We start from the raw sequence: 25,771 nt of genomic DNA, 5'->3' as shown, positions 1-25,771 counted from the left end.
CGTCCAAGGGAAGAAGGTTTGCAAGAATGGGACTTGTCCTGGGAGAGGATTTACCCAGACGTCTCTCTCTCTCTCTCTCTCTCTCTCTCTCTCTCTCTCTCTCTCTCTCCCAGAGAGCCTGCCTGTGTTGGTGTGACTCGCCTGAGAGACCAGGTCTTGCACTTGGTGGGAGCGATCAGGTCTTGCACTGGGGGGGAGGGACCAGGTCTTGCACTGGCGGGAGGGGACCAGGTCTTGCACTGGCAGGAGGGACCAGGTCTTGCACTGGGGGGGAGGGACCAGGTCTTGCATTGGGGGGAGGGACCAGGTCTTGCATTGGGGGAGAGACCAAGTCTTGCATGGGGGCAACACCTTTATATTTTTCTCTGGACTATCTTGTGTCTCAGGTCACCTGATCGCTCTCACTCCTGGTGTCATGTCCTCAGGTCCTTAATTTAAACCTCCTTGGGCACGAAAGAACGACCCTTGAATACAAGAGTATGACCCACCTTTGAGCACGACGGCACGACCCTTGAGCACGACGGCACGACCCTTGAGCACGATGGTACGACCCTTGAGCACGACGGCACGACCCTTGAGCACGACGGTACGACCCTTGAGCACGAGGGTACGACCCTTGAAGTATGATGTGGCCTGGCTTTTCAGCGTGACCCTTACGGGTCGTGGAGTCGTCTTCAGGGGTCGTACCGTCGTGCCCAAGGAGCTAACTGATGATCACGTCTCAAAAAAAATCATCTTTTAAACCAGATAAAGTATTCAGTTCCCCCCTCCCCCCCTCGTCCCCACCCCTCTTTTTTTCGTGGTAAGGGAACTGTAGAATATTAATGCCACGAATTCCGTGCTTTTTAAAAGATCTAAGGCGAGGGGAACTATAGAATTAAGGACACGGTCGAATCATAGATGTATGTAGCTTAAGGGCTCTGAAGTCCTGATCTCTGAGGTTTTCATATTCCATGGGTTGGAGAGTCAGTGATAGAGGGATTGTGGTTTTTATTGTTAGCTTTTTACACTTCTCTGTATTTGTTATAATGAACTTACAGGCTTTCGGGATATTCTCTTCTTTGTTGTATTAATTAGACTTATTGATATTAGATGTTACTTCGAATGAAACAGAAAATCCATTAGAAAACACACAAAACACTTTGAAACTCTTTAGATATGGTATATTAATGGTTTACATACGTTCCTCACTGACTGTTTTGGCAACACTGTTAGGATATTGGCATACTCTCATGGTGGTGGGTAATGACTTCGTGCTGGTAACAATGCTTTCGTGCTGACTATATATATATATATATATATATATATATATATATATATATATATATATATATATATATATATATATATTTGGTGCCGGTAACACTGTCCTCCAATTGTGTTCTTGTGCTGGTAACGCATTCCTAATTCGTGTCTTTGTGTTGGCAACGTTGTTCTGTAGCTGTGCCCTGGTGCTGGTAATATTGTCCTATAGCCGTGTCCTAGTGCTGGTAACGCTGTCCTCAAATCGTGTCCTGGTGCTAGTAATACTTTTCTATAACTGTGCCCTAGTGCTGGTAACACTGTTCTACTACCGTGTCCTGGTGCTGGTAACACTGTTCCATAACTGTGTCCTGGTGCTGGTAACACTGTTCCATAACTGTGTCCTGGTGCTGGTAACACTGTTCCATAACTGTGTCCTGGTGCTGGTAACACTGTTCCATAACTGTGTCCTGGTGCTGGTAACACTGTTCTATGTGTCCTGGTGCTGGTAACACTATTATACAACCGTGTCCTGGTGCTAGTGACACCATTCTATAACCGTATCCTGGTGATGGTAATACTGTCCAGTGTGTGTGTGTGTGTGTGTGTGTGTGTGTGTGTGTGTGTGTGTGTGTGTTGGTAATTCTGTTCTATAAGCATGTCCTGGTGCTGTTTAAAACATTCCTTAATGGCAACACTGTCCTACAACCGTGTCCTGGTGGTTGTAAGACACTCCTATAACCGCGTGTCCTGGTGGTGGCAACATTTGTTTCCTTATAGGCGTACTCCTGCGCTGGTAAAACCGTGTGTGGCCTGAGGTAGGGGTGGCAACACTGCTTCATTTCTTACAATTAGTGACGTCATCGTAACCATCCGATAGGAGGGGTGATGAGAAGGAACGAGGCACATAATGTGGCTTCCTAAAACAGAGAAGATGGGAGGAGAAGATGTTAACAACATTGTTAGATATATGATTTAACGTGAGAAAAAAAATATATATAAAATCTAGACTTAGATTATCGAGCGAAATAAAAGTGTTTACTTTTCAGTCTGATGATTGCACAAAGCTAATAAAGTTCACATATAAAACAAAATATATCTAAGTTATGGGCAGAATACGAAAATACTGTTTAGATATATTGTTACTGATGACACGAAAGTGATCCTAGGTCAATAACAGGTATGTAAAATTAATCTTATTTGAAATTCTAAAATGTTTTTTTGGTCTCAAGCCATTAGATAAGGTATTAGAGAAATTATCCACATTGTGTTATGTGAGTTATAGGCATAATTTAGATAAAGAATACTTGATATGTGATAGAATCAACTTTGGGCAGAGTATGCTATATATTTTTAGGTAATTCAAGGTAAAATCTTTCACAAAAAAAAAGGATTATCAGATATTGAATTACGAGGTAAGATGTGTGTGTGTGTGGGACATCCTTGGTTTAGCAGTTGACTTTGCTGACCATCATGACACACTCCCGAACCGCCCCGGGGGTCTAACCAGCCTAGTGTCGAGTCTTGGCCGTGGTTTGACCACGACGGTACGACCCCTGCGCACCCAAGGTACGACCGGAGGTATCTTAGTAAATACGTGTATTCTGTTCCACAGAACATGCCTAACAAAAAGGCAAATGGTTGAGAACTGAGGCAAAAATTTGAATGGCATTGTATATACTACAAGTCAGTTGTTGTTTGCTGACGATACAGCATTGGTGGTGCATTTGGGTGAGAAACTGCAGAAGTTGGTGACTGGGTTTGGAAAAGTGTGTGACAGGAGAAAGTTGAGAGTAAATGTGTATAAAAGCAAGGTTATTAGGCTTAACAGGATTAAGGGACAAGCTAGCTGGGATGCAAATTTGAGTGGAGAAAAATCGGAGGAAGTGAAGTGTTTCAGATACCTGGGAGTTACCATGGCAGCGAATGGAACCATGGAAACTGAAGTGAATCATAAGGTGGGTGAGGGGACGAAGGTTCTGGGAGCGCTGAAGAATCTGTGGAAAGAGATAACGTTATCTGAGAGGACAGAGGTGGGTATGTTTGAAGGAATAGTAGTTCCAAAAAAGATTTCATTGATGCGAGGCATGAGCTATCGATAAGGTTTGTTTGATCGTGTAAGAAATGAAAGAGTAAGAGAGAGGTGTGGTAATAGAATGGCTGTAGTTGAGAGAGCAGAAGAGGGCGTGAAATGGTTTGAACACATGGAGAAGATGAGTGATGAGAGGTTGACAAAGAGGATATATGCATCAGAAATGGAAGGAACGAGGAGAATGGGGAGACCAAACTGGAGATGGAAGGATAGAGTGAAAAAGATTGTGAGCCATCGGGGCCTGAACGTACAGGAGGGTAAAAGGCGTGCAAGGGATAATGAGAACTGGAACGATGCGATATACTGGGGTGGGCGTGCTGTCAGTATACTGAACCAGAGCATGTGAAGCGTCTGGGTTAAACCATGGAAAGGTCGGTGGGGTCTGGATGTGGATAGGGAGCTGTGGTTTCAGTGCACTACACATGACAGCCAGGGAATGAATGTGAGCGAGTATGGCCTTTCTTCTTTCTTCTAGTCTATATAGCCGTAATGTGTCATTAATTTGTTAATTATCAGTAGCATCTTAAGTAGTCTCATCAGATAATTTATCTATCATCAATCAAAGTAATCAGAAATAATCAAACTATATGCCAAGAATAGAGAGGAAATGGCTATGGCATCTCAGGAGAAGGAGTGACGTCCCTTTAATCACTTTCCCTGATTAATCTGCTTAAGATAATAGGGGATGCTGGTGATCTGATAGGAACACACACACACACACACACACACACACACACACACACACACACACACACACACACACACACACACACACACATACACACACATACACACACACACACACACACACACACACACACACACATATGCTGAGCATAAATGATAATGAGAATATTCCCAACTCGGCGCCTTAAGGGAGAGGAGGGAGAGAGGAGTGCTTACGTTGGAGTGAAGGAAAGCTTGAGATAGTCAGCTTAGCGTGGCCTTATGAATAATAGGAATCACAGCTTAGGTTGCTGTGGCTTCCCTCCCTCCCTACCCCTCCCCCCCGAATGGTCTTGGAGAGTAGATGTGAGTATGTGTGTGTGTGTGTGTGTGTGTGTGTGTGTGTGTGTGTGTGTGTATGTGTGTGTGTGTGTGTGTGTGTGTGTGTGTGTGTGTGTATGTGTGTATGTGTGTGTGCGTGTGTGTGTGTGTGTGTGTGTGTGTGTGTGTGTGTGTGTGTGAGAGAGGAGGAGGGTGAAGTGTGAGTGTGTATGTGAGGGAGTGGTGATGTTGTAGTGAGCGGTGTGTAGAGACGTGAGTTAGCTGTGAGTGATATTTCTTACCCTGTTTCTTCCCCGTCCCCACCGTCAATTTCTCTCCGTCTCTCATCATCATCATCATCATCATCATCATCATCATCATCATCATCATCATCGTGTCTTTCATTTCTCATATTCTCATACCCTCCCTCACATCATCTTCCCCAAGCATGCCTTCTGCTGCTTCTCCTCAACACTCACCTTCGTCGTGTCTTTATAGCTGTCATTCCACGCTATAGATCACCAAGGCAGCTCACTTTAGCTTTGCCATCGTACCATCATACACTGTAGCTTACTGTATCCATCTTTTGTAGCTTACTGTATCCATCTTTTGTAACTTACTGTATCCATCTTCTGTAGTTTACTGTGTCTATCTTTACCTGTTCTGTATCTCGCATGGCCCCCATGCAAGAGTCATGATTGTGCCGATATACCTGTTTTCCTATCCCTCCCCCTCCCTCCTCACCAGCCCTCACCCGCTTCACCCCCCCCACCCGCTTCCCCCCTTCCCCCTCACCAGTCCCCGCCCGCTTCCCCCTCCCTCACCCTAACTTGCGTGGCTGGGAGGGGGATCTCGCCTCATGGCAAGCCATAACATAGATAGATAGATAGATAGATGGAGAGAGAGAGAGAGAGAGAGAGAGAGAGAGAGAGAGAGAGAGAGAGAGAGAGAGAGAGAGAGAGAAGCTCTCTTTACCTCCCCCCCCCCCTGGCCTATTTGTCACCTTTGTAACAATGGGTCTCACTTGGGAGGGGGGGAGAGGAGGAAGGGGGGGGGGTTAACTAGGGGTCATGAGATATGGTACGTCACCTCATACATTTGTCCCCCTGGGCGATGGTGGGCGCTGGGTCGTTATCTTGGCTGACGTGTGTGACTGATGCCTGGCGAACGATCTTGGTGGCTCCCGATTCCCAGAGCGACGACGGTCTACCATTGCATCTCGTGTTTGCAGATGATGCACAAGGATTTTCCTCTTCCCCAAAACACACAAAAAATAATTTGAAGAATTCTTTTCACCTCCCCCCCCCTCCCACAAATGAAGAGTTTTCTCCCCCCCAAAGAAATGAATTACTCCCCACCAAAACAAAATATTAGAGAAGCGCTTTGTTAATATTTTTCTTCTGCGGTGAGCGCTACGCGCTATCCGTGCTTCTCATAACAAAGCCTCGCCGTAGGTTGTCGTTGGCATATATGCATTGTCTGTCTGTCTGTCGCGAGTGAGCTCTTCGTTGACTGTCAAGGAGAGAGAGAGAGAGGGAGAGAGAGAGAGAGAGAGAGAGAGAGAGAGAGAGAGAGAGAGAGAGAGAGAGAGAGAGAGAGAGAGAGAGTGTTGCCACGTGCCATCAGTGTGTCAGTAAGGAGCCGACTCACTCACCTGTCGGTGGCGCCGTAGTGGAATGGGTGGATCTGGTAGTGGCCCACGAGCCGTATGTGTGGCTGGCTGCCCACGATGACGGTTATGTAGCCGGGCACGGGGCCGGACGGCAGCAGCAGGCTCTCTCCACGTAGCTCCTCCCTGCAGGCAGAGAGAGAGAGAGAGAGAGAGAGAGAGAGAGAGAGAGAGAGAGAGAGAGAGAGAGAGAGAGAGAGAGAGAGACTCGGTTAGATAGACTACAATAAAACACACACATACACACACGTCTTTGATCATTATCATCATCATCATCATCATCATCATCATCATCATCACCATCATTATCATCATCATCATTATCATTATCATCATTAACAGTCATCAAATGAATAGCCCAACCAACACCAAGTCAGATCAGAGACCCGTTCGAAAAATGAAAAATAAATTATCATTGAACTCATAAATACCTGCTGTACTAATGAACACCTCATTTATTCACGAGGGCAATATCATCTACCTACCTAACTGTACGACAGCACTACCCATTGATGCACTGGGTAGACACAAAATGGTATTCCTCCCTTTGTGTTTCCTAGAGCAGTATTTGGTCTATGAATATCTCTCAGGCTTTGGCCTGTAATTCTTGCCTTAAAAAGTTTTGTTAAGTTGAGGATCCGCTTTCTTGGCGGTATATTGAGCCCTGTTCTTGCATGTTGTGGTCTGTTTTAACCTTTTAATCTCATATCTTTCTGAGTTATTCATTGCTACTCCTTATCAGGCACCTTGAGCCATGCTACTACTGTCTGTGCTATGGACAGCACTTGGGTAAAGTTACATGCTTAAGAAAGGGTTATCAACACACACACCTACAATGACAAATAAGAGAAGTGTATAAACTTAATACGTAATGTGTATAGGAGTATTATAGATACACAAATAAAATGAGTACAAATATAAAATACATACCTACATACATACATACATACATTCTCACATTGTTACACACACACACGAACACACTCACACATACATACATTCATGCACACAGACATGAACCCGTAGATACACATAAGCAGGATGGTGGGAAGAGAAAGTCATTGATTATATGTAGTAATGTTTTTAATTCAACTTTCTTCTATTTTATCACAAAATTCATCTCCACTTAAAAAAACAGGTAGGTAGAAAATGTTTAGATAAGTTGGACGTATATATATATATATATATATATATATATATATATATATATATATATATATATATATATATATATATATATATATATATGTATATATCATATTACAAAATTTCTAGATTTAAGTTTTTCTTAATTCAACTGTAAAACTGTATGTTTATTTGAGGTGTCTTGCAGACTTTAACCCCCTGAGCACGACAGTACGACCCTCAGGCTCATTCGTGGTCAAGGGTCGTACCGCCGTGCTCAAAAGTCGAACCGTCGTGCTCAAGGGTCGTACCGTCGTGTTCAAGGGTCGTACCGTCGTGTTCAAGGGTTGTACCGTCGTGTTCAAGGGTCGTACCGTCGTGCTCAAAGCTCGTACCGTCGTGCTCAAAAGTCGTAACGTCGTGCTCAAGGGTCGTACCGACATGCAAAAAAGGGTCGTGCTAACGAGTTCAAAGGAGACCACTGACGACCCACCAATCAAATACCAGTTGCTCTTAAACACCACATAATCCAAGCGTGTACGAAAGCTTATCCATCTAAAGCTTAACCACTTACAGCCTAACCTTAAACTTAAGCTTAGCCTCCTAAATCTTAGTCCAACCTAGATCTTAACCCTTTATAGCTTAGCCAGCTGAAGCTTAACTATCCTAAACTTAACCACCTCAAGCTTAACTATCTAAGCTTAACTACCTCAAGCCTAACTATCTAAAGCTTAACCACTTAGGTGAACAGACTCGTTTTCATCATGTTAACCTCCCGCCCAAATGATACGATCTCATGATGGTGATGTCAACAAGGGTCATCGCCTCGTAGAGTCAAGTGTTGATTTGCGACGGAACGAACAACTTTAGGAAGAGCAGATTGATCGGGGCAAGATAGGGGTTATGTGACCCCAGAATTGGAATAAAGGAAGATTAAAGAAAGGAAAATAAAGATGAAATCATAGTCATCAAGAAATATATAGACAGAGTAAAGAAGGACAGAGTTACCGGGGAAATAAAGTATATAGTAAAGGAAGACAGAGTTACCAAGGAGTAAAGTCTACAGTCGGGGAAGACAGACTTGCCAAAGGGAGTGAACCTGAGTCTGTCCTGCAAGAAGAAGAATTGAGAACAGAGTTTGTCTCTCAGAGCAAAAGCTGAAGAATAAGACCAGTGAGGAGGACGCATTTTAGCCCACTCAGGAAACAAGAGTTTCCCCTTCTCTCTAAATCAGGGGAGGACCCCTCACACACCAGCCCCAAGGAGGGAGGATACACCGAACTCCTCCAACGCACCAGATACAGCTGGGAAATAAGAGTGTGGTGAACGGAGACGCGAGTGTGTTTGTTGGGTCGCGTTATTCTTATACAGAGGGAAAGGGGCTCATTCGAATACTGTGGTTTCTTGGTTGTTACGAAGACTTGTGGTAGTAGTAATAGTAGTAGTAGTAGTAGTAGTAGTAGTAGTAGTAGTAGTGTAGTAGTAGTGTTACATTCTTTATTTACATTGCTGTTACGACCTTTCTGCCACCCCTCAAAAAATAGACTTGCCATAGACCACCAGGTCTTCTGCCATCTGTCTTTCCTATGTACTCTCACATACCTCCATCCATACAGCCTTCCCTCAAATAGTCGATTTAGATCACCTTTCATTCTCAAGCCTTTTTGCATTGGGTCTTCTCCTTCTTCTTCTTCTTCTTCCCCTGCATCCATTCATCTCACCCACACACAGAGTTATTTCTTGTCCAGGTCCGGGGAACTGTTGGTTAAGGTTGTGAATAACTTGCGGATGGGTTCGCTGAAGGGTTCTCAAGAGTTTATCCTGGAGAGGAAGGTTTTAGGAGTTGAAGTCTTAAGGGAAAGGAGAGAGGGGGGGAAGGGATTCTTGGAGAGTTCTAGGAAGTGTTGATTGGAGAGACTGGGGTTTGGGAGCTGAGGACTTGCTGTAGGGTTCTTGGGAGTGTGGTGAGCATGGAAAGGTAAGGAAAGACATGGAAAGTAAGAGGACAGTTGATCCTCAAGGTCAGCTGGGGTGTTCTACTGTGTCAGTCAGTCAAAATGGTCATTAACACTTTACATCTCTTCTCCTTACGTCTACTGTCTCATGTCCATACACCTTCAGTACCCTGTCTTGTAATTCATCATTTATTCTGCTCCTAGTGAAGGGTCTTTCTATTCATTCTTTTTTACCTATACTCTCTCTCTAGACTCCATATCTAGTTTTCAGGATCTCTACTGGAAATCGTTTAGACTGGACTACCTATCATTCTTTTTTACCTATACTCTCTCTCTAGACTCCATATCTAGTTTTCAGGATCTCTACTGGAAATCGTTTAGACTGGACTACCTATCGTCTTTTAAAACCCTATACTTTTTCCTTGACCTTTTGTCGCGCTTACTCTTGTACATCACCCAATCACACGCATTCCTTCACTGCAAATAACAACCATTCACCCCTTTTTACCTTCCACGTCCTCTGACTCCTTGAACAAGACGGCTCGACTCCTGAAGCACCACGGTACGACCCTTGAGGACGAGTTTACGACCTTGGGAGCATTGACAGCCAGGCCTTTCACCCGACAGTAAGGGTCAGACTAAGGCTCTCACCATCATACTCCAAGGTCGTGTCGTGGTACCGTCGAATTCAAGGATCGCATCGTCGTGCTCAGGGGTCGTACCGTCGTGCTCAAGGGTCTTAATATGATGTTTACCCTTTTCACTCATTTCCATAGATCCCTGTCTGTTTCCCCTCCCATCTTTTTCAAGCCTCCCCCCCCCCCCCCCCCCCACATACACACACCCTTCTGCTTTCCTTTACTGAAACAAAAGAACAGCAACGAAATATACAAAATTGTATAACCAGTCCACCATCTTTTTTCCTCCTTACCCACGCTTTTTATAGCAACCCACATGACATGGCCCCAAACTTTGCCTCATTCATGGCTCATCTCGGGTGAGAGGTGAAACATAAATGAAACACGAGAGAAAGTGGAGGGCATAGATTAAATTTTTAAAAGTTCCTCCGGTGTCTTTACCCTTATAATCACACTTTCCACTCTTGACCTTCCCACACTGAAAACGTATTTACCCCGATTCTGTTTCAAGGAAAGATATCTTATTTTTTTTCCCACACACACACACGCACACACACACACACACACACACACACACACACACACACACACAGACACACACACAAACACACACACACACATACACCTACGACTCATATCTTACCGGTGTAACTTGTACATCTTTCTATTTTTGCTCAGTTCATCTTTTTGTGATCGTTAATCCACTACAAAATACTTGAGCATCATTTGACTAGAGTTTGAGATGAGGTTTTATAAACATCATCTTCCTTTTATATCTCTCTCTCACTTCCTCTTTTCTCTTTTCTCTTCTTATTTCATTACGAGGGCTTTCTCATTACCTTTCTCTTCATTCTACTTACTAAACCACCTAGCCTGCTCCCGTCATCAGGTGAGATGCGTTTGTTATCGCTTTACTGGCTTCCACCACTGCTCCTCATTCCACCGTGCTCCTCCCTGGCATGTTCTCTTCCATCCCTGTCTGTCTGTCTTATCTGTCTGTCCGTCCGCCCTCCCGTCTGTCTGTCTCTGTGTGTGAATGAACACCACGCGCCGGCGTTTCTTCATAGCAAACCATCTCTTTTATAGGACTCTCTCTCTCTCTCTCTCTCTCTCTCTCTCTCTCTCTCTCTCTCTCTCTCTCTCTCTCTCTCTCTCTCTCTCTCTCTCTCTCTCTCTCTCTCTCATCAGGCTCCTCCCACCCCCGCTCACCAATATATATTCTCCTTTACCGCGGGCTATGGAGATTCACTCACACACCCTCACCCACCACTCTCACACCCTCAACCACCAGGTTCTTGATGAAGCCTGTGCTAAACGGGTATCCAAGAGATGCAAATGCATACATATATATGTATATATATATGTATACGTATACCCACCTACTCCTTAAAGCAGAACCACAGGTTTGCTGCAGTCATTTAACTCCTCGCTTAATATATATATATATATCGCACACACACACACACACACACACAAAACGATTATTTCCTTCTTTTTTTTTTTTTCTTAAAGGAAAAATTCGATACTGCGGAAATTCTCGGGCACGGTGTAAAAGTGAGACAAGATTGCACATGATTAAATCTAGCCGGCGTAGAGACGACGATCAACGAGGTGTGGCTGATCACATGTTGTGTTCACGTATTTTAGACAACCCCCCCCCTCTTTTTCTGAGAGAGGTGGGGGGGGGGGGATGTTCTAAAGGGGGTGTTGGGTTGGGGTTGGGGTTGAGGGGTTTGTTATGTCTCGTGAAGGGATACAAGGTAACAGAATGATGCTCCATGCTTTTCCTTTTTCCCCCTCCCCCCCCTTTTCCTTCCTCTCCATTACCTCCCCGCGCCCTTCCCTTCTCATCACCCTTACCTAATTGAGATCATCAGAACCTTGCCTAAGGGAGGAGTAGTGTATACCTTCTCCCTAAGGGAGGACGTGATTTTGTTTAATCCAGTCAACGACTTGGTGCCAGCGAAGCTTTGCGGGAAGGGTGTGTGCTGTGTGCGCTCGTGTGTGTTTGTGTGTGTGTGTGTGTGTGTGTGTGTGTGTGTGTGTATAGAGCACAGACTGGACATTATATTCACCCACACACTGGCCAGCAGTGTGGCTATTTTTACAAAATCCGTCGGGGGCAGTCGACAGCCGACTCGTAAATTGATGCAGGTCAATTCATGATGGTCGCATATGATTCTGTGTTTTAATTACTCGAGTCTCTCTCCATTTTTTTTTCGTGATGTATAACTGATGTCGACATTTCTGCGAAACTCCTTTAATTTCAAAGGGATGGAGTAGCTCCCACGCAGCCACACACACACACACACACACACACATATATATATATATATATATATATATATATATATATATATATATATATATATATATATATATGTATATACATATATATATATTGTTTCTCATATATATGCTTTTAAAAACCTCATGAGAACGCTTCTCAGCCATCTTAAATGTTCTGAAACCCTCTCCCTTACAGGAGGCCATTTGTCTCATCTCCCTGGAGGAAACCACAGCTTCAACGTAGAATATGTATGACGGATGATCTCTTGAAATTGTCCTTATTCACTCTCAACGTCATTTGGCGATTAGGTGCATCTGACGCGGCTCCAGGGGAGAGAGAGAGAGAGAGAGAGAGAGGGAGAGAGAGAGAGAGAGAGAGAGAGAGTGAGAGAGAGAGATAGAGGAAAACACAGTTGTCAAGTCGTAGTCAAGCAGAGTAGGTCACAACTTCTCTTTCCCTGGCGGTAGACTGTGGTTGTCATTCTTGCTCAGAACTCGAACCCGGGTTTTAAACCCTTCAGTATGACGGTACGACCCATGATCACGGCGATATGACCCTTGATCACGACGCCACGACCCTTGATCACGACGGTACGACCCTTGATCACGACGGTACGACCCTTGATCACGACGGTACGACCCCTTGATCACGACGGTACGACCCCTCACCTAAATACTACGACTTTACGGCTCTCGGGTGCGAGTTGGCCAAGGGTTCGCACCGTCGTGGCCGAAGACGCTACGAACCACAGGGCTTCCAGGAGACGATCCAGATAGCGGCTGGAGACAGGACCTCTTCTGGCCACACTCAGTCCCTGGGTAAGGAGACCATAGACACCGTCATGGTCGGGTTCGAGTAACAGGCGCATCTTGGTGTGGTAGAGGCAGACGTGGTGCTTGGGGATGGCCCTCCCGCTGCTGTGGTGCTTGGGGATGGTCCTCCCGCTGCTGTGGTAGTAGCCGTGGTCGAAGTGGGGTTCCTGGATCCCCGTGTTGTAGCCGTGGCGCAGGAGGCGCCACGCCCCCCCAGGAGCTCAATGATCCTCTGCTCCGACATGGTGTTCCTCTTCAGTTCCTTTTTCTTCCTCCTTCTGCTGCTGAAAATGATCGACGTATTACAAACACCTCACCGAGACGCGTGTGAGTCACAGTTAAAGCTAAGGTGATCACAGATGACTGCGTAATCAAACAGTAAAAACTGCTAGGGGAATATTTAGCTTTTTGAGGGGAGAGGGAGGAGGAAGGAGGAATTCTTGTCTTTTTTCTTGAGATGAGGGGGATCTGGGCCGCCCCCCCACCCTCCCCCCTCTTTTTTTTCTATCCTGAATTTTCACTCAGAATTTCTGGGTCTACAAGCGAAAAGTTCGTTCCTTTTATTGTTCGTGATCTAGAACTCAGAACACGTCACTAAGTCAAGTCTCGAAGGAGGTAACTAATGTTCGTCAGCGTCGGTCCCTTCCACATTTTCTTCCAATCTTTGTGAAGTTTTCGAAAAAAAAGAAATGGAAATCAGAAGAGGAATTGATGTATATATTATATATATATATATATATATATATATATATATATATATATATATATATATATATATATATATATATATATATATACATATATATATATATATATATATATATATATATATATATATATATATATATATATATATATATATACATATATAAACATATATATATTACTTTCTTCTTTCAAAGAACGAATATTGATTCAGTTAAGTGTATGTCATCTATCTATCTATCAACCCACCCGTACCAGTTGAAGACTGGCGTCGGGGTAGACTTTGAAAACTAGATTACAGCTATCATTCTCTCTCTCTCTCTCTCTCTCTCTCTCTCTCTCTCTCTCTCTCTCTCTCTCTCTCTCTCTCTCTCTCACACACACACACACACACACACACACACACACACACAGGTGTTGCAAATGCCCACGTAGCCTGGACACGGGTCGAAGCCATCTCTCAGGAGGGGGTGGGTGGGTATATGTGTGACATCCGGCTTGTAGGGCAAAAGAGGATGATTTAGGTGATGGCTCTCTCTCTCTCTCTCTCTCTCTCTCTCTCTCTCTCTCTCTCTCTCTCTCTCTCTCTCTCTCTTTCCTCTCTCTTCTCTCTCTCTTCTCCTACCCTAATCCCCTCTCTCTACTCCTCTCTATCTCTCCTCTCTCTCTCTCTCTTTCTCTCTCTCTCTCTCTCCTCTCTCTCTCTCTCTCTCTCTCTCTCTCACGCCCCTATCCACGCCTACCGTGTTGACGAGGCGCTCAACTGGAACTTGATTCTAATCTTTCTAATGCAGGAGGTTTGGTAGATACATCCGAACGTGGCCATTTCGTTAATGACACACACACACACACACACACACACACACACACACACACACACACCGACCATCCTCGCATGTCTGTATGGGTGTGCTTCGCTCCCCTAGCCCATCCCTCCCCACCACCACCACTTGCTATCCTCTATCCACGACCCTGCTATCCTTTCACCTCCGTGTCCTTCTCTCCTTCTACCTTCCTAGCCTCCGTACGCGTTTGATAGATGATAGGTAATTACCCCGATAGACTCCATTACTTATTGCTATAATTGTATAATTAAGGGAGTAATTAGATGGCAATAAGGAATATGACTGATGTATAGATGCGTCAATTAACTGGTATAGAAGGACTTGCGTCATGTCTCTTCCAGGAACTGAATGGTTGAGGGAGTTTAATGTCACGAAATGCGAAATTTTTGGTGTAACTAAATGGTACGTGGGTGTACACGTACACACACACACACACCACACACACACACACACACACACACACACACACACACACACACACACACACACACACACACACACCACACACACAATTCATATTCATACATGTGTGTGTGTGTGTGTGTGTGTGGTGTGTGTGTGTGTGTGTGTGTGTGTGTGTGTGTGTGTGTGTGTGTGTGTGTTTGTGTGTGTGGTAATTCATACGCCTGCCTGTAGGTAAAAAAGTCTTTTTTTTCTAATTTTTTTTTTTTAAAAATGCGTTTTTCAGTTTCCCATATATATTTCCTAAGTGGTTTTAAAACCACGAAAATCATGACAATCGCACAGACATGTTGTGCAGACATAAGAGAGAGAAAGAGAGAGTGTGTGTGGTTGTGTGTGAGAGAAAGAGAGAGAGAGAGAGAGAGAGAGAGAGAGAGAGAGAGAGAGAGAGAGAGAGAGAGAGAGAGAGAGAGAGAGAATATTTCCCTCAAATACATAGTTATATTCGGGAAGGTTTTGACATTCGTTAACAACATCCCAATTAACTTGACAAATGGGAGATATGGCGGTGCTTTGTTTTTGAAATCATTTGCGATGCTGATACGATATATATATATATATATATATATATATATATATATATATATATATATATATATATATATATATATATATATATATATATATATTCCGATGGGGCTACGGGGAAATGAAACCCAATAAGTTCCCAAGTGCACTTTCGTGTAATAATCATGGGAGAAACACGATAGAAATATAACAGTCAGTTGATATACAACTGTGTGTGTGTGTGTGTGTGTGTGTGTTGGGGGGGGGTTACAAGATGCACCAACCTACCTGTGTCAGGTAAGCACCTCTCGGCACCCTGTGTGGTGTAGACGCATGGGTTTTGTTTGTATTTCTTGGTTATATTTGCGTCACGGTTAAGGGGAGAGAGAGAGAGAGAGAGAGAGAGAGAGAGAGAGAGAGAGAGAGAGAGAGAGAGAGAGAGAGAGATCCTGGAATATGAGTGACGATGATAGAAATTGTCAACTGTATTTGGTGATTGTTTCTTTGAGTAATTATTATCTTTTTGTTACCTTTTTTTTCTCTTAGTTTTCTGTTCTTGTCTGCCTTTCATTCCCTACATCTCTCTCTCTCTCTCTCTCTCTCTCTCTCTCTCTCTCTCTCTCTCTCTCTCTCTCTCTCTCTCTCTCTCTCTCTCTCACACACACACACACACACACACACACACACCCTACAACACAGCCGCCGTCTCTACCCACCTGCGTCTCTCGACCCACTGCATGCACAAGGTGGCCACGATGATGATGAAGAAGAAGGTGAATATCGAGAAGATGAGGAGCCACACAGTTACGTCCAGCATGTGGGACGTCTGCATCAACCTCTCGCCCTCGCTCATCGTGCCCTCCGACGGGTCAGAGGTCACGTTCGGCGGCGGGGTCATCGGCTCGGGCAGGGAGCTCATCGTACCAGATGGGCAGCAAAACAGGTCAGGTCAGGTTAGGTCGCCATCGAATCTAGCTGGGTCACTCCTGTTCGTGGATCTGTCGGGAGGTAAACAAATGAGATGACGTTGTGTAGGGCGAATCTCTGAAAGCATCTGTCTATTTATCTGTTTATCTATTTATCTATCTATCTATCTATGCAACTGTCTGTCTGTCAGCCTATTTATTTGTCTGTTTATCAGTCTCTCTGTTTATCTATCAGTCTATCAGTCTATCTGTTTATCTATCAGTCTGTCTGCTTATCTATCAGTCTATCTGTTCATGTATCAGTCTATTAGTTTATCTTTTCATCCATCTGTTTGTCTATCTATCAAAACAATACATAGGGCCTTGCAGATTCATCATGCTATAACGTGCATTACCCTAACTACAGTGAAACCAAGCCGTTCCTATATAGCCCCATACGTATATCGCGCTATATCTTATGAATCAGGCGTCACATCGCTCTATATCACTTCACTCATGCGCCATTATACTCCACTTATGTGATGCGATGTGAAGTATTGTGGTAAGGAACAGATGGCTTCTGTGGTACGGTGTTGTTTTCCGGTATATTCAAGGAAAAATTGTATATATATATATATATATATATATATATATATATATATATATATATATATATATATATATATATATATATATACGAATAAAGTGTATATGAACGCGCACCTTCATAGAACATACAAAGCTCTATCACCCAGGATCGAACCTGGGACCCCATGGTTTCTTAGAGGTGTATACAGTTGGATGGGGATTCATGAATCGACTTAGGTATAATCGCCCGTATGTGACTCGGTATAGTATTATACTGACTAGGAGAGAGAGAGAGAGAGAGAGAGAGAGAGAGAGAGAGAGAGAGAGAGAGAGAGAGAGAGAGAGAGATTCGTAAACTTAATAACCACGCGAAAAATAATACACAGATCCCATATCCTTTCTCTTTTTTTTTTCCTTTTTTTCTTTTCTTTCATCGTCTTGCGCCTTGTATAAGATTTGTCCCGGAAAGTCTTTAATTAAATCAGACCTTTTATTTTCTTTCTTTTTTTTTTGGTCTCCATTTCATCCCTAATGTACATCAGCGTGATTACTCCACTGCACTTCCAGATATATCTGAAAAAAAAAGATGCATATTCTTTTCTTCCTCTCTCTCTCTCTCTCTCTCTCTCTCTCTCTCTCTCTCTCTCTCTCTCTCTCTCTCTCTCTCTCTCTCTCTCTCTCTCTCTCTCTCTCTCTTCCCCCCAACCCCCAACCCCCCCCCGCCCCCGCTCCAAGCTTCTTCAGTAGGTCAGAGAAGAAGAAGGAGAACAACGCCTCTGGGTTGACCTCAAAGAAGCGAAAGAGTTCTCTTTCTTTTTTGTCTCTTTTTTTTTTTTTTTGGTAATATTCGCATGGCAGCCAAAATCCATAATTTGGCCTGCAAGCCAACGGGTCTGTGTTGTATTGTGTTCTTGGGGAACTTGTGTTTTTGAAGACCTTCCTCCCCCTCTCTTCTTCTTCCTCCTCCTCCTCTACCTCCTCCTCCTCCTCCTCTCCTCTACCTTCCCCCACCCCCGGGGGTGTTTGATCCTTCTTCACCAGTCGTCAATAATATCGGGAAGTATCGGTGACCGAAGATGAGGCGAGGGTTGGTGGGTGGGGTTGGGATGGGGGGGGAATGAAGGTGGTTGGTTATTATCACCAATACGTAAGTGCACGACGGAGGGTCACGCTGCAGAAGACGCAGCGGTAGAGGAAGGTATACCGTTCCTATAGGATCGTAGGATGATAATGTTTTTTCCTCTTCCTCAGTTGCGAGCACATCCTCTGTCCCTCATCCAACTTTATTCCCTCATCAAACTTTGTTCCCTCATCAAACTTTATTCCCATATGAAACTTTATTCTTCTTTCATATGTCTTTGTCTCATTTTTTATTCTTACAGTCTTTGTTTCCCCATACGCTCGCGTGATTCATATACCCTCCCCTTTCTCTTAAGTTCACCATGTCAATCTCCTCCCATGTTCTATGCTCCGGCAGTCTACGTTTAAGGAACTGTCGAAGGCTCTATCTAGAGTCGTCTGATACGTGGGTAAAAGCGTTGTATTACAGCGAAGCACCATTTCTTCGACAGCATCTTTGACGTGTATAGAATGATATGCTAATCAGAGGGACTTGACGGACGCGTTGTAGAATAGACTTCATGAGTGTTGATGCTGACGGACATTGTGACGACCCCTGTCGATGGATAAGTCAAAGGAGCAAAACACCCAGCCGGCCAACAAACAAATCTAAATAACCTTTCGATTTCAGACTACATCCATGAACAACCGTTAACAACCGCTGACAACCAATTATATATATATATATATATATATATATATATATATATATATATATATATATATATATATATATATATATATATATATATGTGTGTGTGTGTGTGTGTGTGTGTGTGTGTGTGTAATTCATTCTGCTGGCATCAAGAATGTTGATATATATATATATATATATATATATATATATATATATATATATATATATATATATATATATATATATATATATATATACATAGATGTTTCAAGTGCCTCATATCTCCACTCATAATCTTCGTATGTCCGTGTCATTTCCTCAAACCTGTTCTCGACAGCATCATTCACCTTTCCATGGATACAGCTAGTGGATCTCAGGATGTGTTTTCCTCACGATGTAACCGTAGTTAATTCAATTACTTAAGCCTCCTTCCCTCCACCCACGTTCATCGTCTCACATACGTTTATCTCCTTTGATCACGTCACGCCAGCATCTGATAAGGATAATAGGACTTACACCAGCTAGATAAGACGGATGAACATCCACAAAACAATAGCACTGCACCGTGAACATTGTGCCAAGAGACATGGCAAAGCCTTGTACTCCTCCCTCACCAGATAGACAGAGTGGATGAACTGGACCCCAACTGTCAGTATGGTTGAATAAGAAGGTGACGACTCCTGTCGAGTTCTTCGTCTGTTCCTCTCTACAATGAACATTTCAGGTCGGACGCAATCCTAAGATATCTAGACGAAGGGTGATGGGAGTACGAGTGAATCTAGAAACAACACCATCTTTGCATCGCTAATTCATCGTTTATTGGTCATATCTGAGAGTCAGTTAAGGGTTTTGGGTTAAAGCTGGATCAGTGATTCATTTGTTCATACCCGAGAGCCAATTAAAGCTGGATCAGTGATTCATTTGTTCATAAACGAGAGTCAATTAAAGTTGGATCATTGATTCATTTGTTCATAAACGAGAGCCAATCAAAGCTGGATCAGTGATTCATTTCTTCATACCTGAGAGTCAATTAAAGCTGAATCGGTGATTCAAAAGTGCCCGAAAAAAAAGAAACATCTCCCGTCATTGTTGATGTGGGTGTGGACGTGATACCCCCGTCACAGCTGGTGGCATGCGACACCCCGATAACCTCACATTAACAACTGGACGCACGCACGCACGCACTCGGGCGGGGCGGACACGCGCGCACGGACGGACGGATGGACGCGTCTCACCTTACGTTGATTGACTTGTACGAAATGAGGCCAACGAGTTCTCAACAGGCTCGGCAGCAGCAGCCTGAGGTTATTAACTCCCTCCCCCTGCCTTTATTGCCTCAGCTGAAGCAAATAAGTGGGAGAGCAGGCGTTATGTTGGGGTTATGATTAACTTGATATTATGTTCCTCCTCCTCCTCCTCCTCCTGGACCCCTCATCACCGGTGCTACTGTTGCCCACTCACTCACTCACTCACTCACTTCTCCTCCTCCTCCTCCTCCTCCTGGACCCCTCATCACCGGTGCTACTGTTGCCCACTCACTCACTCACTCACTCACTTCTCCTCCTCCTCCTCCTCCTCCTGGACCCCTCATCACCGGTGCTACTGTTGCCCACTCACTCCTCACTCACTCACTCACTCACTCACTCATTCACTCCTCCTCCTCCTCCTCCTCCTCCTCCTCCTCTCTCCTCCTCGACCCTCATCCCCGGCGCTACTATTGCCCACTCACTACTCCTCCTCCTCCTCGTCCTCCTCCTCCTCCTCCTCCTCCTCCTCCTCCTCCTCCTCCTCCTCCTCCTCCTCCTCCTCTTGGTTCCCCTCCGTCTCCTTGCCCACCCCCTTCTCCCACTACGAGCTACAACATTGAGCAATAAGATGTGCCTGTCCTACCGGACCGGAAGCCTCTTGGGGGGGGGGGGGGGATGTAAGGTGACCTGTACCAGGTCCTGCAAGGTCATATTCTTACGGAGGTGTGTAATTACCTGTTTGGTTTGTACTGTACGGGGGTAGAGGAGGGGGAGTTTACTCTCGTGGGGCCTCATCTCTTGTATATGCGTGTGTGTGTGTGTGTGTGTGTGTGTGTGTGTGTGTGTGTGTGTGTGTGTGTGTGTGTTGTGTGTGTGTGCCTGTTTATGTATGTTTGTAATTACCTATTTGTACTCGGGTGGGGGGGTGGTTCTCAACTCTTGAACTTTCTCAACTAATTCATGTTTTTGTTGACATTCCCAATGTCTTCGCTTCATTCATCCCATTCATCCCGCACTCGTACCCTATAACGAACTTCCTCACATCATATCTGTCTTAGATGTGATCCGGAACGAACGAACGAAAGCCCAGCGTCTCATCAACCCGTTGCCGTCTGTCAACACACAGACCTCCTGTCACACACCCACCGTCGGGGGCCTCATTAACCTCCCCTCAGCAGCAGCAGCAGACCCAGCCTCCTCCCCCTCCACCAGACACAGAGCCGTCTGGCAACGTCATCCCTCCTTGTCCCCAACGAATGGTGACGAAGCTCTTAAAAACTACTCCACCAATCGTCGTCAAGTTTGTGGGCGAATGCCCGAGACCCGACGGCCTTAAGTAAGGCATCGCTCCCTCACCCGATCATGTACGACCCTTGGCTAACACGACCACAAGATCAGTGGGTCTCCAAGCCTCTAATCTAATAACGTCGTGGGGCCTACAGCGATCACCGAGACAGACGAGGAGAGCAGCGCAAAACGTGGGAGGGAGAATTGGTCCCCAGCGAGGACATGCGACATGCAAGCGCTTGCAGATGTTGCCGCCACATATCTCAGGTCCTCTGAGAGAAGGACGGAGCCGCAAGCACTCACTGATTGCAGTGACCCCTCATTACACACACACACACACACACACACACACACACACACACACACACACTTAAGCTACCAGTGACCCAGGGTTGTGGGTGAGGAATGATTATAAGGGAGTCGCATCCTACCCTACCCCTTAAGTCCAGCAGGAGGACCCAAAGGTGTGGAGTCCCAAAGCATATTCAGGAAATGGTTGATCCTGCCCTGGATCCGGTCGCTAAAGAGGTTGCTTAATGAATCTAACATATCAGTCAACCTTTGCCTCGAGGGGGAGAGGAGGTGGAGGAGGAGGAGGAGGAGAAGTAAGAGGAGGAGGGGGGAGAGAGTGATCTTCGGTCTTTCCCTCACTGCATCAAGAGGAAAAGATACAAAAGGATTGCGGTGTTATCAAATATATATTCGTCGACGGCACGTCTCTCACTGTGTGTTAGCCGAGGCTGGAAAGGTCTGGAGCGTGGAGGAGGCTAGCTGTCCATGGACGTGAGGTGATTACAGTGGTGTCCCGAACCGTGTGTGTGTGTGTGGTAGTTGAGATGGATGTTGATCAGCTGGGCAGAACCCACATGTGATAATCTGTCGTATTACGTGAATGTGAAGAACTGTACCAGAGCCGGTGTGCAGCAAACATCTTGGCCTTGAGTTTGGTGAAGGAGAAGGAGAAAGAACTTAACATGGGAAGGAAAACGTGGATGGGGGAGAGGGTGGGGAAACAGAAATGTGAATTCAGGCACCAGCGCGAATGTCCTGTTCCAGCGGGGTGGAATGGAGGGCAAAAATGGAGGAAATTGGGACAGAAACTCTGCTGAAGGTTTTAAGATTTGTGTCGAGTCGTCTTCCCAGTAGAGCCAGAAGTCTTGTGGGGGAAAGTAGGAACGTAAGGGAATTTAAACTGGGATGGAACACAGTTGTGATGGGAATATCTAAACGACTGTCTTAACCGGCACGTGAATATATATATATATATATATATATATATATATATATATATATATATATATATATATATATATATATATATATATATATATAATGAGTCATGATATTACCCAGGAACTCTTTCCAGGAACTCCAGTAGGTTCATGGCTGCGCTACGTCCAGTAACTGGGGAATGATGGACTCCGTAGAAGTGAGAAGTTCTTTGACGAGACAGTAGTCCCGATGATACAGCCTCGCTAAAGGTGACTTTTCACTTGTGGTGTAACTTTATGCAGGTGGAGTCCGGTAACACCGACTCATGCACACTTATGTCCAAAAACACATACGCACAGATACAAACAGATACACAACCATGTACACACAACCAGACTCTTACAAAGACATAAATACCAATACACATAGATATACATACACTTACACGGATAAGGTCAATGTACACACACACACACACACACACTCACACACACACACACACACCTGGCAGAGGCTAGGGTGTGTGTGTGTGTGTGTGTGTGTGTGTGTGTGTGCAGGCACACTTGTGTGGTGGTGGTGGTGGTGGGGAGGGAGGAGGGGAAACAAAACTACTTCAAATGTTGTTCAAGATGTCGCCGGGAAAATGCACAGTGGCACGAGAGTGGGAAAGGGCAAGTGTCATATCTGTCCACATACATCTGCAGGAACCCCCAAGTGATATATTGATTTCGACTCTTTTACCTCTCAGGTTATATCTTTCACCCGAGATGGCCTTTGATTACGGCATGTTTTGTACGTGCCATGTCGGTCACTAAATATATATATATATATATATATATATATATATATATATATATATATATATATATATATATATATATATATATATATGTATATATATATATATATATATATATATATATATATATATATATATATATATATATATATATATATTCTTTTCTTAACCACAGGGAAATGAAACACGATAAGTTCCCAAGTGCACTTTCGTGTAATAATCACATCATCAGGGGAGATACAAGAAAGAGTTATAAGTCAGTTGATATATAACGAAGAGACACGATAAGTCCCAAGTAACCCGACCCATAGACCCATGAGGAACAGATCGAAAATGTCCAGAGGAGGGCAACAAAGACTGGCACCAGAATGGAGAGGGTTGACTTGAGGCCTTAAGTTTGTCCTCTGTGGAATGGAGAAGAGTGAGGGGTGACCTGATCACAAGACCTACGATACTAAATCAGCTTGATGATGTAGTTATAGACCTCGAAAGATGCTGGGGCAGAACGGGCCAGGGGGCCATAAAACATGGCATTAAAGACGGAACGTTTTGGAAAGAATATTTACGAATATTACGAAACAGTTTTGTCGTATAGGAGCAGCTGATTATTGGCTTACCAGAGTGAGGAAATGGTCACTGTGGTCACGATACAGAAGTTCAAAAAGCTTTATGATGATAGAGAAGGTTCAAAAGAGAAGGGGAGGTACCCACGAGTTCAAAATACCCTCCCAATACAGTACAGAGAGGTGATTACATATGGGTAATTATACATGATAGTCATCCGGATAATGATAGTTTGTTCGATGTTACATTTGTAAAAAAAAAAACCACATATGTTATGTTACGACGTTCATAGTTAGTCTGTTACATGCACAGTCAGGCGGAGGTAAGTTTGAATTGCAACGCAGAACAATCGAAGATAGATTTCTTTCCACCGCACGTGTCACTCACAGAAAGATTATGTAAAGAGTATGTACTTATAATCTCTCTCTCTCTCTCTCTCTCTCTCTCTCTCTCTCTCTCTCTCTCTCTCTCTCTCTCTCTCTCTCTCTCTCTCTCTCTCTCACACACACACACACACACACACAAACATAACGATATGCTCAAACAACTTTAATAAACACGCCAAGTAAAGTAACTTTACCACTGATATACAAACGCCCCTTCAATTCCCACGCCCACCGATGGCGATGCGTTTGAGGAGGTGGGTGGATGGGTGGGTGGTTGGTGGTGGTGATCGTGGTGTGTTGAGTGGTGGGTTCGAATACCATCAATGATCCTTGCTATGTATGCTATTGGCTGCGAACGTTGATCTCATACACCGAACACTTGTTTTCAGCTATATTTTCAACGCTCTACGAAGCCTCCCCACATCTATAAAGAAGCCATATATATATATATATATATATATATATATATATATATATATATATATATATATATATATATATATATATATATACTTTACGTTCCTTATCTTCACGGCATAAACACCCAGCTTTCTAACACCCAACCTCGGACCATATCTTTAGATTGAAGAACCAGCAATTACTTCACTCACAAATGATAATCTCACACTTCACGAACACTCACCACATATCGCAAGTCTCCCAGTGTCCTTTACTCGCTGTTGGGGGTAACGTATATGTATATATATATATGATTGTACGAGCCGTCGCAACGTTCACAGCTGCTTGTTGAACACGTCTACAACGCCACTGCGATGTGTGAGTGAGTGAGTCTCTCTCTCTCTCTCTCTCTCTCTCTCTCTCTCTCTCTCTCTCTCTCTCTCTCTCTCTCTCTCTGGGAAGCACCCCACATGTCCGACATATTTATCTGTCCGCGTTTATCTCCCTCACATCCGCTCCCTGGTGTCGCCACGTAACAAAAGCGCATCGTTCCCGCCACCATATACACGTCCCCCTCGGAGTCTATAGTATTCCTATTTTCTCTTCCTTCCATATACATACAACTATATATATATATATATATATATATATACGAACGATAACCTGTGTGAGGCACTAAGTGATATGACATACCTGAAGCTGCTGCCGACCACCTGTACACATGTGTTGGGTCTAGGCTGTTCAGGTGTCTGCCCCCCCCCCCCCCCGCCCCCCTCTCTCTGCTTCAGTTGCCAGTTTATATATTAACTTATAGGTCAGCCGGGGTAACGTACATTCTAAGTTACGTCTTATGTCGTGGTTCACCAGCGGCACAATACGAAAATTTGCCCGAATGGGCTATAGTTCTGTGCGCTGTTTTCATCAGTATTTAAAACAGAATCGAATTTCTTTTTTTCCCTGATTGATGTTTTGGATAACAGAATCGAATTCCTTTTTTTCCCTAACTGGTGTTTTGGATAACAGAATCGAGTGAATAGAAGCACTGGGAAGATGGGGGTAAGATCCAACACTCAGACAGTCAGCCATAACCTCCAGTTGGATAAGACCCACAGAGGGAATGTCCCACCACTCACCCAACCCAGTGAGTAATTGTGAGCCAATATACACACCTTGTTGCCCACCCACCCCTCCCTCGTCTACATCCACAGAGATGACCCTTTGAGTTAGTGATACTGTCGTTCATTCATCTCACTCAAGAATTAATCACCTCACTTTCTTTTTCCTTTCTTTTTTTTCTAA

General features: G+C 44.3%; 1 protein-coding gene and 1 long non-coding RNA gene across 7 annotated transcripts; both read right to left on the bottom strand.

Annotated features, from left to right (window-relative positions):
* Window positions 1-975: 975 nt before the first annotated feature.
* On the bottom strand, window positions 976-25,213 carry LOC139759932 (uncharacterized). 6 transcript variants are annotated; one of them, XM_071682582.1, is made up of 5 exons: window positions 24,717-24,878; window positions 16,046-16,327; window positions 5,976-6,116; window positions 3,147-3,239; window positions 976-2,162 (listed from the first exon to the last, which is right to left on the bottom strand). In XM_071682582.1, the coding sequence occupies exons 2-4, from the start codon at window positions 16,246-16,248 to the stop codon at window positions 3,194-3,196; spliced, it is 390 nt and encodes a 129-aa protein (XP_071538683.1). In that variant the 5' UTR covers window positions 16,249-16,327; window positions 24,717-24,878; the 3' UTR covers window positions 976-2,162; window positions 3,147-3,193. The 6 variants fall into 6 exon arrangements, 5 of the variants coding, with proteins under 5 accessions (XP_071538683.1, XP_071538679.1, XP_071538680.1 ...); XR_011715171.1 differs by lacking the exon at window positions 3,147-3,239; XM_071682578.1 differs by lacking the exons at window positions 976-2,162; window positions 3,147-3,239; window positions 5,976-6,116 and adding exons at window positions 12,237-13,094; window positions 24,268-24,497 and having other exon boundaries at window positions 24,717-24,889.
* On the bottom strand, window positions 7,056-12,228 carry LOC139759933 (uncharacterized). The gene is made up of 2 exons (XR_011715172.1): window positions 9,462-12,228; window positions 7,056-9,374 (listed from the first exon to the last, which is right to left on the bottom strand). It is a non-coding gene; the product is annotated as an uncharacterized lncRNA (long non-coding RNA).
* Window positions 25,214-25,771: the final 558 nt, after the last annotated feature.

Source organism: Panulirus ornatus, chromosome 34, assembly GCF_036320965.1.
Source record: "Panulirus ornatus isolate Po-2019 chromosome 34, ASM3632096v1, whole genome shotgun sequence".
In the NCBI taxonomy this organism is placed as follows: domain Eukaryota; kingdom Metazoa; phylum Arthropoda; class Malacostraca; order Decapoda; family Palinuridae; genus Panulirus; species Panulirus ornatus.
The sequence above is the reverse complement of the archived record's forward strand: the minus strand, read 5'-3'. Positions and strand labels throughout refer to the sequence as shown.

Coding starts and splice junctions, on each gene's coding strand:
- LOC139759932 (XM_071682579.1), bottom strand. CDS start 16,248: ATGAGCTCCCTGCCCGAGCCGATGACCCCGCCGCCGAACGTGACCTCT. Junction 13,095..16,045: donor CAGTGGGTCGAGAGACGCAG/GTGGGTAGAGAC, acceptor GATCATTTTCAG/CAGCAGAAGGAGGAAGAAAA.